At 36.8% G+C, this 24,874-nt stretch overlaps 1 protein-coding gene and 1 pseudogene across 1 annotated transcript; one reads left to right on the top strand and one right to left on the bottom strand.

Moving 5' to 3' along the window:
* Positions 1 to 2,202: 2,202 nt before the first annotated feature.
* LOC146937600 (MIF4G domain-containing protein / MA3 domain-containing protein) lies at positions 2,203 to 8,372 on the bottom strand. Its single transcript, XM_085751836.1, has 7 exons — positions 7,280 to 8,372; positions 6,993 to 7,182; positions 5,849 to 5,952; positions 5,431 to 5,533; positions 5,035 to 5,327; positions 4,626 to 4,931; positions 2,203 to 2,762 (listed from the first exon to the last, which is right to left on the bottom strand). Exons 1-7 carry the CDS (start codon positions 8,240 to 8,242, stop codon positions 2,421 to 2,423), a joined length of 2,301 nt encoding a protein of 766 aa, XP_085607962.1. The 5' UTR covers positions 8,243 to 8,372; the 3' UTR covers positions 2,203 to 2,420.
* On the top strand, positions 8,331 to 11,196 carry LOC146937599 (uncharacterized; annotated as a pseudogene).
* Positions 11,197 to 24,874: the final 13,678 nt, after the last annotated feature.

Below are 24,874 nucleotides of genomic sequence, written 5' to 3'. Positions count from 1 at the left end.
CTTTTCATATTCCATCTTACTATGAGTAACTCAGAAATTAAAAAATACATTCAGGTAGAATTAAATCTTCCTTAAATAAAAAAGGTAGAATTAGAGCAACACACCAAAAATTTAGAACAATTACAGTATACCAACAAAATAATTACAGTATACCAAAAGAGCAACTTTTCATAGTAATTTTTTTTGAGGAAATAGGCAATTACCCTCTGAAATTGTAAGTTTCGTCAATTACCCCCTTAACGTTAACAACACTTCAATTACTCCCCTGAAATTGCACAACGTTAATCAATTTACCCCCTCCGTCAATTTTTTTGTTGACGTTTTGCAAATACCCCCTGAAGTTTTGCACTTATGTGCAAAATGCCCCCCAAACTTTAAAATTTATATATATTTTTTCTTATCATTGACTCAAACTTGAAGAAATAAAAATCACCAACATCAATGAAACAACAAAATCTAATTTATAATCACCAACATCAATAATGTTTAATTAAGGAAACACATAAATTGAGATTGTTGTTAGATACTTGAATGGTGTGGGAATACTAGGAATTAGATGTGGATGCCTTGAGTCTAATGGCAAAGTGTTAATGTAGAACATGTCTGCCTATTCTAGCTTTTGTTCATCAGATACAACAAACAACTAACCAAATCCTTGTATATCATTTGGTGTTTGCCAAAATTTCTTCTTCTTCTCTTCCATTGGAAGGTTTTTTTTGAAGAAGCTAAATTAGTCCACCCAAATTGACACCGGTGAGAATCGAACCTGAGACCTCGAGGAGGAGCACACTCCCAGGTCTCAAGCCAATACCACTAGGCCAACCCAAGTGGGTTTCTTCCATTGGAAGGTTGAAGAATTGTTCAACACCAATCTTCATATTTTCAACCAATGAAGTGTTAACTCCATGGTTAATCAGCTGCAATTAATTTTCAAATTTTTTTTTTAAAGGCAAACTAATTACCAAATTATCTTGTTATGTACAAATTAATTTTTTTCCTTGGATAGTAGTAATTAAATCTTAATTACTTACTTTATTTTGAATGTATGAAATCTATACCTAAAAATAAATTGTAGATTTTTATTTCTTTAAGTTTGAGTCAAGGATAAGAAAAAAAATATATATAAATTTTCAAGTTCGGGGGTCGGGGGTAATTGACGAAACTTACAGGGGGGTAATTGCCTATTTACTTTAATTATTTTTGGATAAAGAAAAAAGAGAAAAACGTCAATAACACTTAAACATCACAACTAAGTCGGCACCCTAATAAAGCTCCCATCCTCTGCCACTCATTCATAATACACACACACACACACAAGAAGGTGTCAAACCAAAACCCTCATAGGCCAAAAGAAGTATGAAAACAACAGGAAAATTAAGGGAAAGGTTAGTTAGATAAACCGCAACGGTCTCTAAAAAACTCATCGCTAATACATGTAAGGGTAAACATGACATTTAATAAATAAAAAATTGTATCTTTCTCTTATAATTGGGACCAATTTTTTTAAAAAAAATCATCTTATATTAAGTAGGGGTGTACATGAGTCGATTTGGGTTGAGTTTGGCCAAACCCAAGACCCGAATCATGGATGAGGTAAAATAACTACTCATTACACTATTGGATTGGTTTGGACAAACCCATTAATTTTCCAGTTTAGGTTGGATAATAGGTTACCCAAATTATTTTTCTTATTTTTTTGTTAATTTATGAGTCCTCATATTTTTTTCATAAAAAGTACTCAACTTTTTTATTTTCTAAAAAAATTGTTTAACCTATTTTCACTATATTTTAGCTTAAAAATATAATAAATGATAATATCAAATAATGAATTTCATCATAAAAAACTCAACAAACTTAAATTGCATGACATAAAACTACATTAGCATCAAAACAACCAAAAAGTACAACATCCGGATTTGTAACTCTTGCATGTTTTGATTTTCAATATAGAGAATGTTTTGTCAATTTTGCAAATTAAACTTGAATTATGACCAAAATCTTTTGTATTTTCCTTCCAGATGAAAATAAAAATAAAAATATTGTCATTATTGGGTAAATGGGTTTATTGGGTTTGGTTCTAGTTTTACCCAACCCACTTTTGAGTTTTTTTGGGTGGGTTTGACCGAGTTTACCCAACCCATGTACACCCTAATATTAAGTGAAGAAATAAGTATAATGTAACAACACAGGACACGTGCATCATCCAGGCAACACAATTGACAACACCATAACATAAAAGGTGAAGAAATACAATCCAAAAACAAAATTCAATTGTACGTATGTACCAAGTGTGTGCATGAGTAGCTAATGTCACCGAGCAAAGAAAGCTTAGGTAGTAAACAAATATCTAATTCAATTCAAATATTTGAAAAACACAGGTTACAAACTCGTCATGGAGCATCTTAACTAGCACACAGTGTTTATTTTCTTCTACGTTTTCTTCTTTCTCTGTCACTTTCATCAGAACTTGACTCTGACTCAGAACTGGTTCCCGAATCTGATGAATCGGAGCTTTCAGATTCTTTATCCGAGTCAGAATCTGAAACTTGCTTCTGTTGTTGCATGATCATCCTTGGCATATTTTTCAAATACTCACGCAGATTCTCAGTAAGACCACCAAGACCAATGGATGTGAAAAAATTGATGCAGAATCGTGTGTTTTTAGGGTTGTCCTTGGGAAAAATGGATTCAAAAGAATCCTGCATGGTTGGATCATTTAACCTCTCATTTAGCAACCGGATGCCTAGATGCTCTGACAATTCCTGCAGCATTGAAAAATGAAATAACAAGTAAGTATCGTATCTTCCATACAAAGAGAGGCGTGAATAAATTACCAGTACATCCCACACTTGATATAAGAGAACAAGTAGATAAAAATATACGATATAAAATGGAAATATCTTGGGTGTATAAAAACGAATCTCCAAACTGCTCCACCAATATATTCATGCAACATGCAAAAAACATCATCTTAGTGTATAAAAACGAATCTCCAAACTGCTATGGCAGTGTGGCAGATTGCATTGCGGCTAGATCAATGACAGAGGAAACAAATCAAATAATTCTTAAATTTTAATAAACACATACTAAATCTTAAAAGACATTCACAAGTGAGTTTTACTGGTGAAAAAAAGGTCGAGGCTGAGGCACTAGTTAGACTTGGATGGAACTAAGCAAGGCATGGCCAGAAAAACATTGGTCTACTAAAAAAAAAAACTCATGGTCCTACTTGAATCAGCATGCTAGGTGCAAGACAGCAGGCAAACAAGGGAGCTTAGCTAAAAAACCAATGGGGTGCAAGTTGGGAACAAATGAGGGAGTGGGTTTTCTTCGAAGGGTTAACTAGTTCCTGAATAAAATTGTTAAGATGCAAAACTGATGAAAAATCAAAATACTTCCTTGAGAGATGGGTGAGAAATTTTAAAAAAGGATGGGCAAAACTATTTTGGACTTGTGCCTGCAGGGTAGCAGCCGCAGTGGCAACATTTCATACAGTAAACAGCCTAAATAGCAGCATTGGTATGCAAAACACAAAAATTTGTTGCCATTGAAAACTAGAGTAATGGAGGATCTCAACTCATTCCAGTGGCATCAATGGCATTGCCAACTGAAGCTGGAATGGTGGATGAAAGGTACACTTGGGGCGGATTTTTGACCTGGCATCATCTGCCATAAACAACATCATGGGAGATATAAAACGTTGGGTTCAAATCAAATGGACGAAATGGAGGAAGGCTTTGGATGTAATCAATTCTATTCTATTCTACCATAATAAAACAACTTGTATATGTACTATTTTAGCATTGCAGTTCCATGTTGTCACTTGTTCAGGAAATATTTTTCATGTTTTGATGGTGTCCCATGATGAGCATAGGTTCCATTGGCTAGTCTGATAATAAAGTCCATTAGTATACAACTATACCGTCTACAATGTCCTCTTGGACTGAATGCTAGGTGGTATAGATCCAATAAGAATGTTAGCTCAATGTTGTAAAGAAGAGAATATTATGGTGGATGAATGGGCACACAAGACATGATACACTTAGGAATTGAAATGTTAAATAGAAAGATGGAAGACTCTTGCCCCAGTTGTTTTGGGCATGAGTGATAAAAGCAATAAAAACCCAGGAAGGCTGAACATATAAAATATATAGCCCAGTAGTTAAAAGCATAAGTGAAAAAGTATAGGCCAAGCTATTACTGTTGTTAAGAATTGGAACTTAAATAGAGCCACGATCCATCATAGGATATTATGGCATCTTTGATTTATGTACCCAACCTTAAGTGGTGGGGGAAAATGCTATGCACTTCGTACTTGTTTTCTGTTTTGTTCTTTTGTTTGCGAGGATTCCTTGTCCTCACTTTTCTTTGGAATTTTTGTTTTTCCTTTGTCAAAAATCATAATAAAATTTCTCTCGGGTTAAAAAAAAAATACCTAGCATACAAAAAACCAAATAAAAACAACAGTTTGGATGAGTGCACCTAAATTTTGTTCAGATTCTTAATTCCTTTTATCACATTTTAAGCAATCTAGAATATGTGCTTTTAAAACTTGGAAATTATGAAGAAGTAATAATGCAAGTACAGAAACAAATAAGATTAATATTTGAGTTCGATTCAAGTACCTGGAAGAGAATCTTAATAAATATACGTGAAGAAGAAGTCGTGTCGTCCTCAGTCAGGCGAATATATGATAAGACGTGCCAAGGCAGAGCAAAAGTCCCGAGCAAATGAGCAAAAAATTTAGCCACATTTCTCAATTTATTTGTTTCGAGCCTGTGGATCAATGAATACTGCTGCACGAAGCACTTCTCAAAATTTTCTTGATGCACTTTGTTAATCATGCAGAAACGCTGCCCTAGAAGACCGTAATATCTGAGATAAGTTCTCTCCTGGCTGCAACATTCGAGAAGCATAGTGCACAATTCCATCTGCATCAATGACACACAATTTTAATAAAATTCTGTTTTGGCAAGTAGACAGTTTTAGCAACGTAAAAATAAAATTCTAGCGTATATTCAATTCAATGCTTACCTCTTGACCTGGCTCAAGATGGATTTTTAGAAGCTTATGACCTGCTTCCTCAAAATCTACACTGGACATTATTGTTAGATAGATAGTCCGCCGCAGATTGACAAGATTAGTCTCTGTTTCATCTTTTATCTGCATAGCTTCCTCATTCTCTTCATCGGATTCATCATCTTCATCCGATTCAGCATCCGAGCCTTCCTCTCCCTCTGATTCCTCTTCCTCACCCAGCAAGCTTTTCTTCAACTCTTCATAACGCTTTTCATTCTCCAGATAATTGGGGTCGGGTTTGAATATGTCTGAGTAAAACAAAATAAAAAATTAAACAAATCACAACGAAATATGACCACATGTTAATATAATTATTATATATAAATACAAACTTGAAAATAGAAAATGTACCAAGGGAAGTCTCAGGATCTATTTCCTCATCCAAGGAGACTTCGTGGGTTATCTGATCTTCCTGCTCCACGAGGTCAAGTTCAGGCCGAACAGCTGGATAACCCTGTAAGTGCAACACAATCATCAGTAAACATTTCAATTTCAAACTATGCCTTTAAAATACCATACAAAAGAGTTGACAATGTGTGCAATGTTGTCAAATCACAGATAGCGGATAATAGAAGATTGTTTAAAATTCCGCTATGCAATAGTGATATAACACACAGCTATTTGACAATATTTTGTATATTAAATAGCATATCGCAGAACAACAGCGACTTGTCCAAATTCCGCTGCTTTATAGTTGCACCATTTAACAACACTGATTCTGTGTGACTGTTAATGTGCTGTTCCTGCCCCAAACAATAAAATAGTGTACCTGAAACTTTGCCTTTCTTATGGCAAATAATCCTTCAATTAGAAATTGAACACGTTTGTCAATCTCTCCTTCATGCAGAATTCCACGAAAACGCTCAAAGATACCTGCAAAATTATAAATCTAACTTAAAAAATATACGAAAGACTCAAATCAATATTAAGCATCATTTTCACAAATACACGGATGGCCTGCATTAGAATACTTCTGCATGTATGCATAAATTTGTACAGAGGAAGACCAACACAAGAGATTATATAAATTAACACATCAACGAAGCAAAGCTACCCAGTTCTAAACATATCATGACAACTGCAAAAATGGTTTTGCTTGGGCCTTATAACCCCTGTTGGAAAAACTTACTTTCTATCACCAAATTACCAAAAATTAAGGTACAGAAGTTCACATGTAGTTTTATGTAACTTAGATATTTTAAATTAGAGTAACATGCCTCAGACCCCGAAGTAGAATCAGTTAAGGGATTCAGGCTCCTATTATTATAAAGTAACACTCAGAGCAGCAGAACTGATCAATTAAATACATCCTATTTTCTAGCAAACCACCAATCATCATGCCTTAGTCATCCTTCAAACTACTCCCTCTGTTTTCAAAATGAGTGTCACTTTAGGGGAAAAAATTGTTTCAAAATGAATGTCACTTTTGATTTCCAATGAAATATTAATCACACCTTTCCAGTTATACCCTTATATACACTACTCCCAAAACATTACTTTTACTTCACATTTATGATAGTAGTAAAGAAACCAATAGTTGATGGGGATAATTTGGTAAAATTACTATTCCCTTTCTTCTAATCATTGCATTTCTTAATATGTGTGTAAAAACCTTAAAAGACATTTATTTTGAAATGGAGGGAGTATAACATAATTTCATGCACATGGGTCTTAGAAGTTAGAACTCTTGATTCCACTCTCCCCATCACTAGCAGAGGAGGAGGTAAGGATCAACCAAAAATCATTTACCTATCTTTCTTTACCATGTTTTCAGAAATACAAGCCAAAGAATAGTATGATTCATAAGTGTAATAAATACTCAAAATACAGACAAGAGAAAGGGTCATGCTAATCATATGATATCTACAAAAAGCTGAGCACAATATAACCATATAGTTAAAGGGAAAACTCACCATGAAGTCCTCTCGGTGAGAAATCCTGCAGCATTGAGCCACATTCTGTCACAAAACCAACAGCCACTTCAACACTGTCATCGGAAGGCTTCTCGAGTAAAACCGTGAGCAGCTCTAGCGCGATAATCTCGTGAGCAACTTGCTGATTCACCAGATGTGCTACAAACTTCACAGCAGCAAGTAATTGAGGCTACAAATGACAACAACAACAAAAAAACTATTAGAACCAAATTAAAAACCGACTAAAAGTAAAATTGGAAAACACGCAAGGATGCTTAGTTACAAACCTTGTCATTACGCTTATACGCTCTTTTCAGCTGCAAAATGATCCTCCTAAGTAAAAGATCACCAACTTGAGGAAACTTCGTGTTAACAACAGCAACCATCGCAGCAAATACATCCGTAAACCCGGGTGATGCCATCTGTGACTTCATACACGATCTACAAAACAACCCTCTTCCACGAATCAAATTCTCCGCAAACAACTCCGGAATTATATTCGTAATATTAGTCGCATTCACCTTATTCACCAATCCATTAATACTCTTCCTTAAAGCATCCCAAGTCAACCTCTGATACTCCGGACTACTCTTATCGTCAACTTCCTTCATCATCCTCGCTAACTTAAACGGCGGAATGTAAACCCCTCCACTTTTCCCTAACTTAGATGCATCGCCATTTATCACACTTGCCGGTATCACCGTCCTCGCTCTCCCACTTCCTTCCTCTTTCTTCTTACTTTCTTCCCTCTCATTATCACCACCATTCTTTTCAACTCTATCCCTTCTCTCCCCATTCCTCCTATCATCGTCATCGCGTCGATCCCTTTCTCTCTTCCTGTCCTTCTCATTATCATTATCATCATCCCTATCAACTCTATGCCTCCTTTCCCTATCCAAATTCCTCTTCTTATCATATTCCTCATCGGAATCATCCTTATATCGACGACGCCGATCTCTCTCCTTATCATTATCATTATCCCTAACCCTATCAGCCCTATGCCTTCTTTCCCTATCCCTAATTCTCTTCACATCACGTTCTTCATCTGAAGAACCCTTATACCTTCGACGGTTATCCCTATCCCTATCCCTATTCCTTTTTCGATCAACTTCTTCCTCTAAATCTTCACCACCACGATGTTTCCGGCGAAGATCCTCCACGTCAGCTCCACGGCGGTCTCGCTTCTCTTCACGATTTCTGACGAACTGCCCTTCTTCCTCGGACGATTCACTTCCTTCGCCTCTACCCATCTCTAGGGTTTGGTTGTTGTTACGTACGGCGGTTGAAGAGGCTGAGCACGACTGTGTGCGGCGGCGGAGAGTGATGAAGAGAAAATCGATGGGGTTCGAATGTGTTTTGCGAGATTTAAGATTTCTGAATGGAAAGAAAGGGTTTCGAAACGAGGGTACATATATTTAAAACTTTTTTTTTTCTTTTATATTTGTGATAAATATCTCATACAAACTGTTTTTTTTTTTTTAATATTAAGAAGTTGCGATTTTTCTCCCTAGCAAAATAAAATACAAACCAGCCCTCTCAAGTATTTTCTCTTTTTATTTAAAAAAAATATTTTCCCTTTTGCAGTTTTGGCCCCTTAAGCCAATTTTAATTCAGTTACGTTGATGCGGCACCCACATCACTTAAGTGAAGTGCCACGTGTTATTTTTTAGTTTTAATTTCATGCTGGCTTTTTTTATTTAAAAAAGGGGGGAAATGGAGAGTCAGGTCACATGAGCTTTTTAGATAAAAGTTAGAAACTTAGGGTTGGTCATTTTGGCCCCCTTTCTTTCATCTTCTCACCATTCTTCTCTAACTTTCGAAAATTGCTCTTCTCCATTGTTCTCTTTTCCATAAAACATTTGACGCGAAAATCAGATAACTAGGGTTCGATTGTTTGAGTTGCTATTTTCGGTTAAGTTTGTTCGACTGTAGGAGTATTCTGAATCTATGGTTTGTGTTGCTATTGTCAGAGAAGATGAAGTGGGTGGATAAAAGCTTGAATCGAAAGGATACCGGTGAAAGCTCTGCTGCTCGACAAGATAAGGAGATTCCTCACATGAATGCCTCAAAGTAAGATTCTTTTTTGTCTTTGTTTGTATATAATAATGTAAAAGGGGTGATGTTGTAACTAGGGTATGGTTATCTTTTTTGTCTTTGCTTGAATCAAGGGTTGTCTTTTTTGTTTGTTGTGTGATTTATGTTGCATATAATACTATAACTAGGGTATGCTTGATTTGCATTGTTTTACTTTGTAGAAATACTTAAACTTGCACATATACTCGTGTACATATACCAACACATATACTTTGTATAAATACTCTTGTACATATACCGTTGCACATATACTACTAACAAGCATATGATTGGTGAGGGTATTAAATACAATAATAATGTCATTTAAGGGCATTTTTTAACTTAGCTAATATTATATTGCTTGTAGGGCTAATGAGGATCACTCACTGAAGATAAGGTTTAGATACAATGGTTACTTTAGTGGGGATCCTTACATTGACTACAAAAGGGGTGATACTTATGAGTATGGGGGCTCATGGGACTTAGATGAATTTAACCTAATTGACTTGGACAAGCTAGTGAGAGAGTTAGGTGTAAAGGGGAACTATACTGTCTGGTATGATGTGGCTGGAGGACAACTCAAAGATAGTCTCAAAGCAATTAAAATTGATGGGGGTGTGGTAAGGTTCATAATTGATTATAAGGCTGAGGATAGTGTAACTTTTTACTTGAAACATCTTCATATAGCAGAACTTGATGAAAGATATGAGGTTGAGGTCCATAAATGGGTAAGTGATGAAACTGAAAGTGGAACAGATCCTGAGTTTGTAGCAGCTGAAGGTGATGACTCTGAAAGTGATAGTGTTGATGGGGTGTCTCTAAATGATAGTGACTATGATGAGGGCTTTGACTGGACAAATGTGTTTCCTGTCCAAGTGATAAATCTTTAACATGTAGTTACTTCAAATGTTCAAGCTTTTGTGGCTGTTGTAAGTTCAAAGAATCCTGATGCAACAACTCTTGAAGATTTTGATGATAAGAATGGAGATTCAGAAGATTAAGAGAGCATCTGCTCTTCTTATGAGGATATTGGCCCTGTTAAGTAAAAATTATATAAGTTTAAATTGTTTGATGAAATAACTTATGTGAAGGCACAAGTATTCACAAGTGTCGAACTAATTAGGACATCTGTGAGAGTTTGCCTTGCAAAAAGGAAAAATATTTACATTAAGAAAAATGAGAGGAAGAGGATTGTGATTAAGTGTATTTCAAATTGTCCATTCCACATGAGGTTTAGCAAAGTTGAGCCTAAAACATACTTTGTTCTAGCTAGTTATAACCCTGATCATAACTGTCACAACACTAGGAGAATTAAATTGATTAAAACTTCTTTGTTGGCTAAGAAGTTGGTACCACTCCTGAAACACACACCTCATATGAAGATAAAGGCATTGAAGAAAGCTTGTAAAGATAAGTGGGGAGTGATGTTAAGTAGCTATCAGTTATATAGGGTTAAGAAGAAGGCTTTGGAGCTTATACATGGTGCCATAGATGAGCAATATGCGCATCTGAGAAATTATGCTGAGGAATTGAGGAGGAGCAATCATGGTAGCACTGTGAAGATTAAGTCTGCACTAGGTGATAGAGGACGAGTTTTTGAAATAATGTTTGCGTGCTTTTACGCATGCAAGAGGGCATTTGCAACTACTTGTAGACCATTAATTGGTCTAGATGGGTATATTCTGAAAGGAAGATATGGAAGACACTTATTAGCAGCAATTGGGAAAGATGGGAATAATCAAATGTTAACAATTGCAAAAGGTATGCAATTGTTATTTATTTAACATATTTAAAATTAAGTTAATTATTTTTGTCTTGTTATTTAAATATGTTTTAATGATCTGCTATTTAATTGAAGGGACTTGTGAACACAATTGCATCAATTCCTGATGATGTTGAGCACATATTGTGTGTTAAGCATCTGTATGGGAACTTTAAGAAGAGACATGTAGGGGAGCATTTGAAGGAGGCAATGTGGAAAGCATCTAGGTGTACTACAATGATTGAATTTAACAAGGCAATGGATAATTTGAAGAAAATGAATGAAGCTGCTTGGAAGGAGATGAGTGAGCATGCACCAGGTACTTGGTCAAGGGTTGGGTTCAACACTTACACTTGTTGTGATCTATAAGTAAACAACATGTGTGAGGCATTTACAACAAGTACACTTTCACATATTCACCAAATTCTACCAAGTACATAAATCACCAAGTTTCACCAATACACATAATCACCAAGCACATAGTCAAATATGACATGTTTCATCAATTATCAAATGTATGATATGCCCCTAGACACGACTTTATATGCATGTTGTACCAATCATTGTCACTTGATACAACTGTATCATAATCATCGTCGTTGGATACAAAGGGTCTTATTCATCGTCATTGGATACAAAGTATCCTAGTCATCGTTGTTGAATATAAATATCCTACTTATGAATGAATGAATGAATATATGACTCAATAATGCATACGTCAACTGATGACATGCTGTCATTACATAATTTTTAGGACTTATTGTGACATTTTGATAGAGTTCTCATGCAATTTATACTGTTCTGGAGTGCAAAAAGATGAAATATTGAAGTCTGTTTGAAGCAAATCGCGCCACGCCAATTTCAAGCCGTGCTGCAATTTTTGAAGCGAAATTACAACCTCCCTGTCTGAGGGAAATCGCGGCACGCCTATATACATGGCGCGGCGCGATTTTGACGGGTCAGGCCCATGACTTCTATAAATACTGCACTCTTTGGTGAGAACAATCATTACGATTTTGGAGAGCAAAGTGCGATTTTGAGACATCGGAGACGGCTAGAAGGGCGATTTCTTCAACCTTTTACCAATTCATGTATGTTTTAATTATTTCATTGATTATGCTATTTGTAAACTCGATTATGAGTAGCTAAATCTCTTAGAGATTAGATCCGAGATGAATCTTTGTAACCCTAATTGAACCATGTTGCTGTGAAACTCTATTTTGTTTATGAATTCAATTCTAGTTTATTCAATTCAATTGTTCTTAATGCTTTTTATATCTTGATCACATATAACTTGATTTTATGAGAACGAATGACCACTGACCATGGCTTTCGACTTAGACCTAATTGAATTGTTCTAATAAACAGGGTTAGTCTAGGAATAGATAATCGTTTGTTAGTGATAATAGGTTAACGTTCGATAAAACCTTCAAGAATTATTAGACCACCTAAGGAATTAGGGGCTGTAGTTGAAGAAGAGGATCCTAACTCAAGGGATTGATTAGGGCTATTTTGTTAATCATCGTAAATTAGAAGAGGATTCATAACAAATAGGTGCAGTAGACCAATTAGGGGAACTTAGAGGATTCGACGGATCTGATCTCATCTATCCCCATATTTTCTTAACAAACCTTTATTTTCTGTTTCTTGATTTAATTAAAATCAAATCAAATCTACTGCCTAGTGGCAAAACAAAATAAATTTTATACATCCTATTTTTATAACGCAATTGAATTATTGAAGTTAAAAACAGTCCTCGTGGGATCGATATTTTTACTACTTCGATAGTAATTGGTACACTTGCCAATCGTCTATCAAGTTTTTGGTGCCGTTGCCGGGGACTGTTGATTTATTTCAACAAGGCAATTACGTTATAATTTAGGGTTTTTGCAATTTAATTTTCTGTTTTTGAATTTTATTTTTCTGTTTCAGTATTCATTTGATTACTCTTTATCGTGCAGCGCTACTAAGGTATTTTGCTGTTTATGCGAGGTAAACAGAGCTCTGACGACTTAGAGTACGATCCGGAAATTGAAAGAACTGCTAGAGCACTTCGGAAAGCTGTCCGGTCGCAAAGGTTAGCTCAGTCCGTTCCACCGGGTGTTCGAGAACAAATACCGTAGCCACTCTCAACTGAATCTGAAACATCTGCTTCTCCTAAATCTGCAACTATGGAAGGTGAAGGAGTTGTACCACCGAGACCTAAGCTAGGAGACTACGGGTTAGCTACTCATCGCGGTCAACTGACCCATACTTTTCAACCAGCTAACCCCGTAGCTTTCCACATCAAGACAATTGTCCTCAACGGTTTGAGGGACAAGCAATTCGATGGGATTGATGCTATGAGCCCTCATGAACACTTGAGCTGCTTTGCTGAAACTTGTGAATTTTGTGTGCAACCAGCCACCGCGACTGAAGCACAAAAGAAACTAAGGCTATTTCCTTTCACCTTGACGGGAAGAGCAAAAGATTGGTTGCTAACAATACCAAACGGGACTGTCCAAACATGGGAAGAGTTAGAGCTGAAGTTCTTAGAGAAGTATTTCCCTATGTCTAAGTATTGGGAAAAGAAGATGGAGATCTCTAACTTCAAGCAAGGAGAAGGTGAGTCATTATATGATGCTTGGGAGGGATTCAATTTGCTTCTTAAGAGATGCCCTAATCATGAGTTCACCGAGAAACAATACCTCCAAATCTTCACTGAGGGGGTAACACCAAACACTAGAATGTTCTTAGATGCTTCCGCGGGAGGTAGTCTCAAGAGCAAAACTGATCATGAAGTCCAAGCTTTGATAGAAAACATGGCTGGAAATGAGTATCGTGCTGAAGCTAAGAAGAAGGAAAGAGGAGTGTTTGGGGTAAGTGAACAAACTGCTATCCTTGCTAACCAAGCAGCTATGAACAAACAAATCGAAGCTCTAACTAAGGAGTTTCAAGGCTTCACTTTGGCTCATAAGCAACAACAAGTGGCTGCAATCAAGTGTGATCTATGTGGTGAAGAACATCCCAATGGTGAATGTGTACCAGAAGGTTCTAGTGAAGAAGCTAACTACATGGGAGGATATCAAAGGCAAAATCAGTACTACACTCCAGGAATCAACAAGCATCCCAATCTAAGCTACTCGAATAACAACGCTTTGAATTCTCAGATGTTTACTCCTCCTCAACAACAACAAAGAAAGCCATCAGCTCTTGAGGAAACTATGATGAATTTTATGAAGATGACTCAAGGCAACTTTGAAGAGATGAAGAAAAGTCAAGAAGCTGAAAGAAAGAACAATGAAGCTTCTAGGAAAATGCTTGAAACTCAATTGGGGCAATTAGCTAAGCAATTGGCTGATCAAAGTAAAGGCGGATTCTCAGGTAACACTAAAGACAACCCTAAGAATGAGTCTTGTAATACTATTGAATTGAGGAGCAAAAAGGTTTTGACACCTTTAGTTCCAAAAGCTCCAAAGAAGGTTGATGATGTAGTTGAGGTAGAGGAGAATGGTGAAGTTGAAAAAAATAATGAGGGTGTAGTTGAAATAGAAAATGATCATGGAGTAGTTGAAAACGAAAGGAAGAAAAAAATAGAGGGAGAAAAAAGTGAGAATTTAATTGATGAAGATTCAATCTTGAGGAAGTCGAAGAGTCAAATATTGAAGGATGGAGACAAACCATAAGTTATTCCATCATATGTGAAGCTTCCATACCCTCACCTTTCAAAGAAGAAAGAAAAGGATGAAGGTCAATTCAAGAAGTTCATGCAACTTTTCTCACAACTTCAGGTGAATATTCCTTTCGGTGAAGCTCTCGATCAAATGCCGTTGTATGCTAAGTTCATGAAAGACTTGTTGACTAAAAAAGGAAGCCTAAGGATGATGAGAACATAGCACTTTCTGAGAATTGTAGTGCTATTCTTCAAAAGAAGCTGCCACCTAAACTGAAGGATCCTGGAGCTTTCACTATCCCTTGTTCAATTGGATCGGTAGACATTGGTAGAGCTTTATGTGACTTGGGAGCAAGTATCAACTTGATGCCTCTTTCAATGATGAAGAAGCTTGAGTGTGGGGAACCAAAACCAACAAGAATGACCATTACTTTAGCTGATCGGTCAATCTCTTATCCTTTCGGTGTGCTTGAAGATGTGCTAGTCAAGGTTAATGACTTGGTGTTTCCAGCAGATTTTGTGATCTTAGATATGGCTGAAGATGAAGACATGCCACTCATTCTAGGAAGACCTTTCCTTGCAACTGGTCGTGCTTTGATTGATGTTGAATGTGGAGAGTTAATGTTGAGGTTTCATAAGGAGCAGGTAGTTTTCAATATCTTTGAGGCAATGAAGCACCAAGATGAGAACCACAAGTGTTACCGGATTGACGTTGTTGAAGAAACAGTCGAAAATAACTCCCTTGAATCTCAACCTATTCAACCTATGGAAGGAGAAATTGTTAAGCCTATTGAAAGTAAGGAAGTGGCTGAAGATGCTGGGGCGACATAGTGTGTTAAGCAACTTGAAGCAAGCACAAAACTTATGCAACAACAATCATCAGGAGACATCCTTGACAACAAGTATGAGGGATTGGGAACATGGAACAATATGCCTAAGACTACTTTTACTAATCCTTGTGGTGTATTTGCTTATAAGAAGATCCCCTTTGGAATGCGTAATGGGCCGGCTACTTTTCAATGGTGTATGCTTTCTATCTTCTCTGATACAATAGAAAGAGTTAGGAGGTACTATGACAAAGGGGTGGTAAGGAACAAGCCTTTTGATGAAACTGTGGATTTAAGGAAGTCTGGTGCACAAGGAACTTTCAAGAGTAAGGAACAAAAGCTGAAACGGTACCGTGAAAGAGGACTCCCAAACAATGAAGAGGGAGTAACATCCACTGATCCTTAGGGATCGTTATCAGTCAAGCTAGTGACGGTAAAGAAGCACTGGGTGGGAGGCAACCCACTATTTAATTTTCAGGTATGATTTTATTGCTTTCAAAAACAAAAACACAATTTTTTTTTTTTTAATACAAGGCAGGAAAGTTTTAAAAATTTGTTCAAGGATACCTCTTGCCAAGAAAATCATGCAAGGTACTGATGTCTTGCATGATTCTCTCCTCAAAAGTTTTTCAAAAAATTCAAGGAACTCAGGCATTTTTCAAGAAAACAAAAATTTTTGGCCTGAGGAAGAAAAGAATGCTCCTTGTACATTCAAAATCGCACCGCGCCTATATATGGCCGCAGCGCGATTTTCACGAGCAAAATGCCTAACCCCCTGAGTTTGCAAAATCGCGGCACGCCTAGCATCCACCGCTGCGCGATTTTGCCATTATGTTGAAAAAAAATAGCTGTTGGAACTCATAGCCGTTACAAATTTTCCCGTTATTGCCCGTTAAACGCAAAATCGCGCCGCGCCTATATATTGGCGTGCCACGATTTTGCCCAAACAGCCCTATAAAAACCTCACTGTTCATCATCATTTTCATTCCATTCTTCCTACCTTTCTCCACCAAAACCTCTCTAAACTTCCATTAACGAATTTTTCTCATCTTCATCTCCGTTTTCACTTCCTAAACATCATCTACCCACAATCCTATCACAAATTCATCAATCCAAACCACCATCAAACCACAATCATTCCTAACTTTCCCAAAGTTCACAAAACTTCCTAAACCACAAATGGCCTCCAACCAAAGAAACACTCGCTCAAAGAAAGCCACCAACCCCAAGCCATCCACAAGCAAAGCCAAACGCCCTCGTACCGCATCCGAACCACCCGAAAACGCAATCCATTTCATCAATGACCAAGCCCAAGAGTTCCATCAATCTATGAAGAGTTTCGAAGTTATAGGGGAAAGGAAGTTTGATTTCACAAAGCTTGTGAAATATCCTTTCTTTGAGGCCGAATTACGAAGGAGATGGTGGACGAAGTTGAATGAGATGATCGACGAAGCAAACAACAAAACGGTGATCATCGAATTCTTTGCAAATGCAAGGGTGTCCGATACACCCTTCCAATCTTTTGTTCGAGGCAAGTACATTGATTTCAGCCCGGATGCTCTCAATGCACAGCTGAATGTTCAAGCACCGGAGGAGTGTTGGATTGAAAAATTGAGGAGGGAGAGATTAGGCATTACGGAGGATACCTTTGATGAGATCATCACCACCATGTGTGTGTAAGCCTGGGTCGACGTGGAAAAAGTCCCGGATGCTTACCTATGCGGAGATGCTGCCGATACCCAAGGCGTGGGTGTCCTATTTGGTCCAGACTCTTGAGAGTGCATCTTGCACTTCTAAAATTCCTCTCAAGAGGGTGTTTGCTGCCTATGCCATCATCAAGGAGTACCATATAGATATTGGCCGCCTCTTGGCCAATAGTCTTCGTGATCTAGCAACCGGGAACACCACACAATTCGGGCATGGAAGCTTAATTAATTGGTTGTGTGAGCAAGAGTTTGTGCCGGCTTATGATAGTGATCTCAACACCAGCAATATGAAGCCAATCACCGACTCGGTAATGGATGGATTTGTGAAGAAATATGAGGGCTACATGAAAGAGAGAGAGAGAGGGAGGCAGCAAGGCAACAACAAATGGAGCAAGGAGGGAGTAGTAGCCAAGGGGGTTATGCTCCTCTTCACCTAAAGCTTGAGGAATTTATGCATGTGCAAGCTAATTGGATGAATGATACTTCGGACCAGCTGTGGGTGAACCGTCCTAGGTTCTCAGTTGCGTTTGCTGCGGAGGCTCAATTGCATATGAGTCCGATTAGTGGGTCTTATGAGAGATTTGGAGGCTCCCGTGAGCGCATGGAGCAATATTTTACACATCAAGAAGAGTATGGTCTACGCATGAGGAGGGAAATCACTGATGATTTCAATGCCACCGAGCAAGATCAAGGGGATGGCATCTTTGAAGGATTAAGGACACCGGGGGCTGGACACTCAGATGATGATGTGAACATGGGCTGATCTACTGATGGATTAGCATTTTCTGCTTTGTATTTTATTTTTAGTTATTTTTCTTTTGATGTATTTTCTTTATTTTCTTTTAATGTCAAAGTCCATTGAACTTATTTCCCTATCGTAATTGCTCCTGCACTTGTTTATTATTAATGAATTTGTTTTGTTTCATGTGACCTATTCCAGTTTAGTAACAGTTATTTGATGAAACGGTATTCCAAAAGTTCTAAAGGAGGGGTGACTTGATTCAAAGGCGAAGTGTACGGCGTTGCTAGGTAGTCACATACTCCCAGAAATCTCAGCCATAAGGTTCATTGCCAAATTTTGTTTTTCAATTTACTTATATTTAGATTATTTTTCCATGCAACTACATTTCTAGAACTTGCATTGTTTCTCTATTATTGATTGGTCTTTGTCAATTACACACTGAGGCAAAAGTGCTTGGTCCTGTGAGCCTTTTTGAAGCCTACCCTGTTTTAATTTGTTAAAGTTATCCTTTCTTAACCAATTGTGAGCCGGTAGGATTAGAACTTTTTGTTCGGTGACAAACTACATTACAAGCCTAGAGACTTTTAGGACTTGTCCCTTAATGTATTTTCTGAGTTAAGGCATTGTAGAATGTTGCTAAAGATTAAGTTTGGGGTTGCTATTGGAATTTACAACCAACTAAGTTTGGGGTGGGGGTACTAGAGAATAAGAGAGAAAGATGAAATTGTCATGCAAAATATACACAAAAATGGTGTATCAAAAAAAAAAATTGAATGATGAAAAAGGGACAAAACATTGAAAATCCGAGTAACTTCAAACTATATTGTCCCTAAATGTTAAAAATGTTCTCTAGTACCTTTGCATTGATTGTATTTCCACAAGGTGAATGATTGAAGGATTGAATTTTGTGCTTTAACTTCCGTAGGAATGCCTAACTAAAATTTTGTGTAGCCTACTTATCCAAATATATCCCACCTTTCACCTAAGCCCCGTTATAACCCTAAAGACCTCAAAAGTGTGTAATGATATTGACTTTGATTGATGTTTAGAAACTTTTCAAGCGTATGGTAATATGTAGACCTGCATGTCGACTGGTAGAACCCTATTTCAATTTGAATGCGTGGAGTTGTGAATTGGTGGATACGAACAAGTCAAACTAGCTCATCTTTAGCTAGAAGGAGAATGAACTTTTGGGTACTATCGTTTTGTCAGGTAACTGTTATTTTACTGTCGTTTGTCACTGTTGCAAGCAAATTCCTTGAGGACAAGGAATGGTTTAAGTTTGGGGTTGTGATGACATGCTGTCATTACATAATTTTTAGGACGTATTGTGACATTTTGATAGAGTTCTCATGCAATTTATACTGTTATGGAGTGCAAAAAGCTGAAATATTGAAGTCTGTTTGAAGCAAATCGCGCCACGCCAATTTCAAGCCGTGCTGCGATTTTTGAAGCGAAATTACAACCTCCATGTCTGAGGGAAATTGCGGCACGCCTATATACATGGCGCGGCGCGATTTTGACGGGTCAGGCCCATGACTTCTATAAATACTGCACTCTTTGGTGAGAACAAGGGTTACGATTTTGGAGAGCAAAGTGCGATTTTGAGACATCGGAGACGGCTAGAAGGGCGATTTCTTCAACCTTTTACCAATTCATGTATGTTTTAATTATTTCGTTGATTATGCTATTTGTAAACTCGATTATGAGTAGCTAAATCTCTTAGAGATTAGATCCGAGATGAATCTTTGTAACCCTAATTGAACCATGTTGCTGTGAAACTCTATTTTGTTTATGAATTCAATTCTAGTTTATTCAATTCAATTGTTCTTAATGCTTTTTTTATCTTGATCACATATAACTTGATTTTGTGAGAACGAATGACCACTGACCATGACTTTTGACTTAGACCTAATTGAATTGTTCTAATAAACAGGGTTAGTCTAGGAATAGATAATCGTTTGTTAGTGATAATAGGTTAACGTTCGGTAAAACCTTCAAGAATTATTAGACCACCTAAGGAATTAGGGGCTGTAGTTGAAGAAGAGGGTCCTAACTCAAGGGATTGATTAGGGCTATTTTGTTAATCATCGTAAATTAGAAGAGGATTCATAACAAATAGGTGCAGTATACTGTCATACCCCAATTTTGGACCAGTCATTTCTTTTCCCAGTCATTTTTTAAAAAAAACGTCTCAAACTCTTTTCGCTTTAATTATTTAAAGTCATTTAGTCGTCTTTTAAAAAAATTTTTTGAGGCTTTATTTTACAGTTCAAAGTGAATTTCTTTTTGTCTAAGTTTTGTGTAATTATTTCTTTTGCGTGTTAGCTTTTTAAAATATTTTACGCGCTCTTTTTAAGTATTTAGCGTCCTATAGTTTTTTTTAATTTCCTTTAAAAAAAAACTTCTAATTCACAATTTCCTTTTTGTCCGTCTAAGGAAATTAAAATAAAACATAGGACGCTAAATACTTAAAAAGAGCGCGTAAAATATTTTAAAAAGCTAACACGCAAAAGAAATAATTACACAAAACTTAGACAAAAAGAAATTCACTTTGAACTGTAAAATAAAGCCTCAAAAAAAAATTTTAAAAGACGACTAAATGACTTTAAATAATTAAAGCGAAAAGAGTTTGAGACGTTTTTTTTAAAAAATGACTGGGAAAAGAAATGACTGGTCCAAAATTGGGGTATGACAGATGCCCCTATTTAAGTTTCTTCGTCACGAAGATTTGAAAGAAAACTTTTTAAATCGATGGGTCGAAGAGACTTAAATACTTAAGTACACCACTTTTGGACCAGACAAGATGCTAAGAGTGCAATGCTTATGAGTGTTATGGCATGCATGTGTGCAATATAATTATGAATGCAACGCCTATAAACATACATCGACTGTGGAACAAACTGATAATCAACACTGGGGATATAAAGCCTGTCTAATACTGACTGCCATGGTAAAGGCTAAAATGCGGAGGATAAAGCTTGTCTTTTATCAACTGCCGTGATAAAGACGAAAGTACCGAAGATAAAGCTTGGAACGGGCAATAAAGTTTAAGACGGAAAATAAAGCTTGAGACGGGAAGTAAAGCTTGTCTATTACCAACAGCCCGTAGTAAAGACGGAGATACAGAAGATAAAGCTTGTCTATTACCAACTGACGCGGTAAAGACAAAAATACAGATGATAAAGCTTGTCTATTACCAACTGACGCGGTAAAGACGAAAATACAGATGATAAAGCTTGTCGGAATATAAAGCTTGAACAGACGGTAAAGCTTGGAAGATAAAGCTCAGACAGCAAATAAAGCTTAAGACGGGAAGTAAAGCTTGAGACGGAAAATAAAGCTTAAGACGGAAAATAAAGCTTATGACGGAGAGTAAAGCTTGAGATGGAAAGTAAAGCTTATCAATTACCAACAGCCCGTGGTAAACGATGAAAATGCGGAAGATAAAGCTTGTCTACTACCAACTGCCGTGGTAAAGACGAAAATACTGATTAAAGCTTGTCTATTACCAACTGCCCGTGGTAACGACGAAAATGCAGAAGATAAAGCTTGTTTATTACCAACTGCCCGTGGTAACGACGAAAATACAGAAGATAAAGTTTGTCTATTACCAACTGCTCGTGGTAACGACGATTAAACAGAAGATAAAGCTTGTCTATTACCAACTGCTCGTGGTAAAGACGAAAGAACGGAAGATAAAGCTTGTCTATTACCAACTGCCGTGGTAAAGACGAATATACTGATTGGTATCGGTAAAGTGATTACTTGATGGGACCTGCCACTTGAACACATACTGATTGGTGACATTTATGGATTAGACACTTTGAGATTGACATCTTGTGTATTGGAGTAAGAAGCAGGAAAATAATGCAGCTATGCATGAATGATATTTGTATGCATGCTATCTATGCATGGATGAATGAGTGCATATGAGACTTATATGACGATTTAACAGAAAGATTATTGAGGATTCATAACAAATAGGAATTCATAACAAATAGGTGCAGTATACCAATTAGGGGAACTTAGAGGATTCCACGGATCTGATCTCATCTATCCCCATATTTTCTTAACAAATCTTTATTTTCTGTTTCTTGATTTAATTAAAATCAAATCAAATCTACTGCCTAGTGGCAAAACAAAATAAATTTTATACATCCTATTTTTATAAAGCAATTGAATTATTGAAGTTAAAAACAGTCCTCGTGGGATCGATATTTTTACTACTTCGATAGTAATTGGTACACTTGCCAATCGTCTATCATCCACCCAACAAATCATCATCATTAACATCGTCACTTTTCAATCATGCGATCATCATCAAATACATCGTCACTTTGCATGTAAGAGTACATAATCATTAATAAATCATCATCAATAAAATCATCATCATAATCATCATCAACAACTATCACCTCAAGGAAACGATAAAGTTCTAAAATCACATTTTGCATAAAAGACGTACAATTAATCACATCATGACATTCATTACATTAAACACTCAATCATCATCGATTCATTCTTATTTTATCATATCATCATGAATACAAAGCCAATTACAAGCTATTCGAACATAAAACCTCAATTTGACAAAGTTCGTCTATTTTCACAAAATTCATCTTTTCACAAGTAATTCACCGAAGACAAGGCATTCATGTTCCAACACATCAACAAAGCATATCCACATATCACATATGATCACAATAACTCATACATATCCACATCATAGCTTGATTCCGATTAATTCCAAAAACTCCCTAAGTTTGTCTCATTTTATCATTTTTCAAAATAATTCCATTTTTAAGTAAAACCAAGTTTAAAGCTCACATACACCTTTCAAAACCATTTTAAAATCATTGCTACAGAAAATAAACTTTAACCCTAGCATTTCATTTGATAAAAATGAGTTTCGGAAAATTTCATATTCTTTAACATTTTCAAATAAATTTCAATTCGATTCACAAAATCAATCTTAATCCAATCCATTTATGTTCCAATAGGTTTAAAAAGCATAACAACAGTTAAACACATAAAAAAGAAGCATTTATGAAAGTCAGGATCGACACCTGATTGCCCAGAACACCAAAATCATGGGTGTTGTTATTGAGCAACTCGCCACAGCAAGCCCTAGCACGCCAGGCAAGCTGCACCAGTAAGGGAACCCAGATTTTGGGTTTCCCTCTCGGGAACCCATCCCATTTTCTCCCAAAAACCCCGATTTTGATCCCTTTGATCCAAACATGTCCCCCAAACTTGTTTATTAGTTAACATACATCAAAAGACAGTCAAATTGGGTGTTGGTTTGACATAATTCCAACATCTAGAACTCAAGATATGATCAAAATACTACACATAAGTCAACAGGGTCTTGCTCTTTTCCAAGGCTTAGGAAATACAACTTTCGACTCTTTTATGTTCTGAACTAGGTTTCGATGTAAACATGAAAGTTGTAGATATGAGTGTTATATTTATTTTAGCTTTGGTTTGACCAAATTCAGACATCCACAACGTGAGTTATGATCAAATTACCACGAATGGGTCAGCACAGTCGTGCATCCCTCCCAGCCTTAAGAAAATATAATTTTCCACTGTTTAGAATTGGACCTAGGTGTCTTCATGAAAATTGTATGTAATGGTGTTAGCTTTCATTACCCATTAGTTTGAATCCATTAGTCCTTATAGAACTTGATTTATGATTTAAACACCACATATGAGTCATGTTGCGTTGTAGAAGGGGGGACAAGGGTGACGTTTAAGATAGATTATTAAGTTAATATAGGTCCGTCGAGTTAGAGGTGAGCCTAAAATGGTTAAGTAGTTTAAGTAGTAGAAAGGGAAGTAGAAGAGATATAGATAGGTAGTTCATGGTGGAGTGACAACGAAGAGAGTGATCCCATAGGGTATTTAAAAAGTCTAATGTAATATCCCGCCTGTCAGTATCGGAATATTACCAGTCGAACGTGCCAGAGGATTAAAGTTCATGTTCAATAAGTTTAACGGAAATATTTTATGTGATGTCAGCTAATTACGGATTAAGTATCAGTGTCGGATTTAACACGCTTGAGGCAGGGGCAAAATGGTAATTGCACGAAATAGGATATTTATATGTTTTGGCCAAAGAATATCTCATATTCTTATCTTCTTTCTCTCTCTAGGTTAGAGAAAAGAGTTTTGCTCTCTCTTCTCTCTAACCATCGGCCTCCTTCTTCTCTCCCTACCTCACCAAATCATCAAATCTTCTTCTCCATGGATTCTTAAGTTGGTGATGGATCATACATCATGGTTTCCTTCTCCTCCTCCCTCAAGAACAACTAGAAGCTTTGGGTGATTTCATTACTTCTTCTCCTCACTAAGAGAAGTTTATGAAGTTAGGGTTTGGTTTATGGTAAAGATGGATCCTAAACTTGTACATGTTGTGGTCTTCACATGATCAAGGAAATAATATGAAGTTTGGAATGGATTGATATTTCTATTCTTCCTCACAAAGAAATTCTCTTGAGATTAGGGTTTTGGTTAAGAAGCTTTGAGTTGAAATAAAGATGATCAAGCATGGATCATGATGTCTTAGATTGCAAGAAAACATCAAGATAGAATGGTTTGAGCAAAGGAAGCAAGTGGGACAAAAGCTAGGATTTTGGCTTGTTGAGCTTGGAACTTGGAGCTGTCACAAGAGCTTGGTTTAGGTGAGTTCCATAGATAGAATTCCTTACCTTTGGGATTATGTTTATGTCTTGTAGAATAACATGAAAATTTCTAGGGTTTATGTAAGATAATAGTTGCCCCTTTTCTTGCCACGCTTACTAAATGTGTTAATACTTGCTATATGAGTAATTTACAAGTATCCTATGATCAAATATGTTCCAATATACTTAGAGACACTTGGTTTGAGGTTTTCGGGCTTAAAATACCATTTTTACAAGTTCTGGACTATCACAACTCGCCACAGCGAGCTATTACTCGCCACAACGAGCAGAAAGGAGCAGAATCAGTGTACTGCTCGCCTCCTGTAACACCCTATTTCTAATAAGCGGTAAAACGCGCGAATATACAAACATATTCTAGAAATAGATGCTACGTCTTCGAATCAAATCACAAAAATACATGCATAAAGATCATG

This window comes from Medicago sativa, chromosome 3 (assembly GCF_051527215.1).
Source record: "Medicago sativa cultivar Bolivia chromosome 3, Bolivia_mono, whole genome shotgun sequence".
Classification (NCBI taxonomy): Eukaryota; Viridiplantae; Streptophyta; class Magnoliopsida; order Fabales; family Fabaceae; genus Medicago; species Medicago sativa.
This window is presented reverse-complemented; position numbering and strand designations above follow the sequence as displayed.

Bases quoted from the DNA above. Each gene is read 5' to 3' on its own strand.
- LOC146937600 (XM_085751836.1), bottom strand. From the start codon at position 8,242: ATGGGTAGAGGCGAAGGAAGTGAATCGTCCGAGGAAGAAGGGCAGTTC. The intron at 7,183-7,279 runs GTTTGTAACTAA...TGTCATTTGTAG, and splicing joins CGTATAAGCGTAATGACAAG to CCTCAATTACTTGCTGCTGT. The intron at 5,534-5,848 runs GTACACTATTTT...TTGCACTTACAG, and splicing joins TAAGAAAGGCAAAGTTTCAG to GGTTATCCAGCTGTTCGGCC.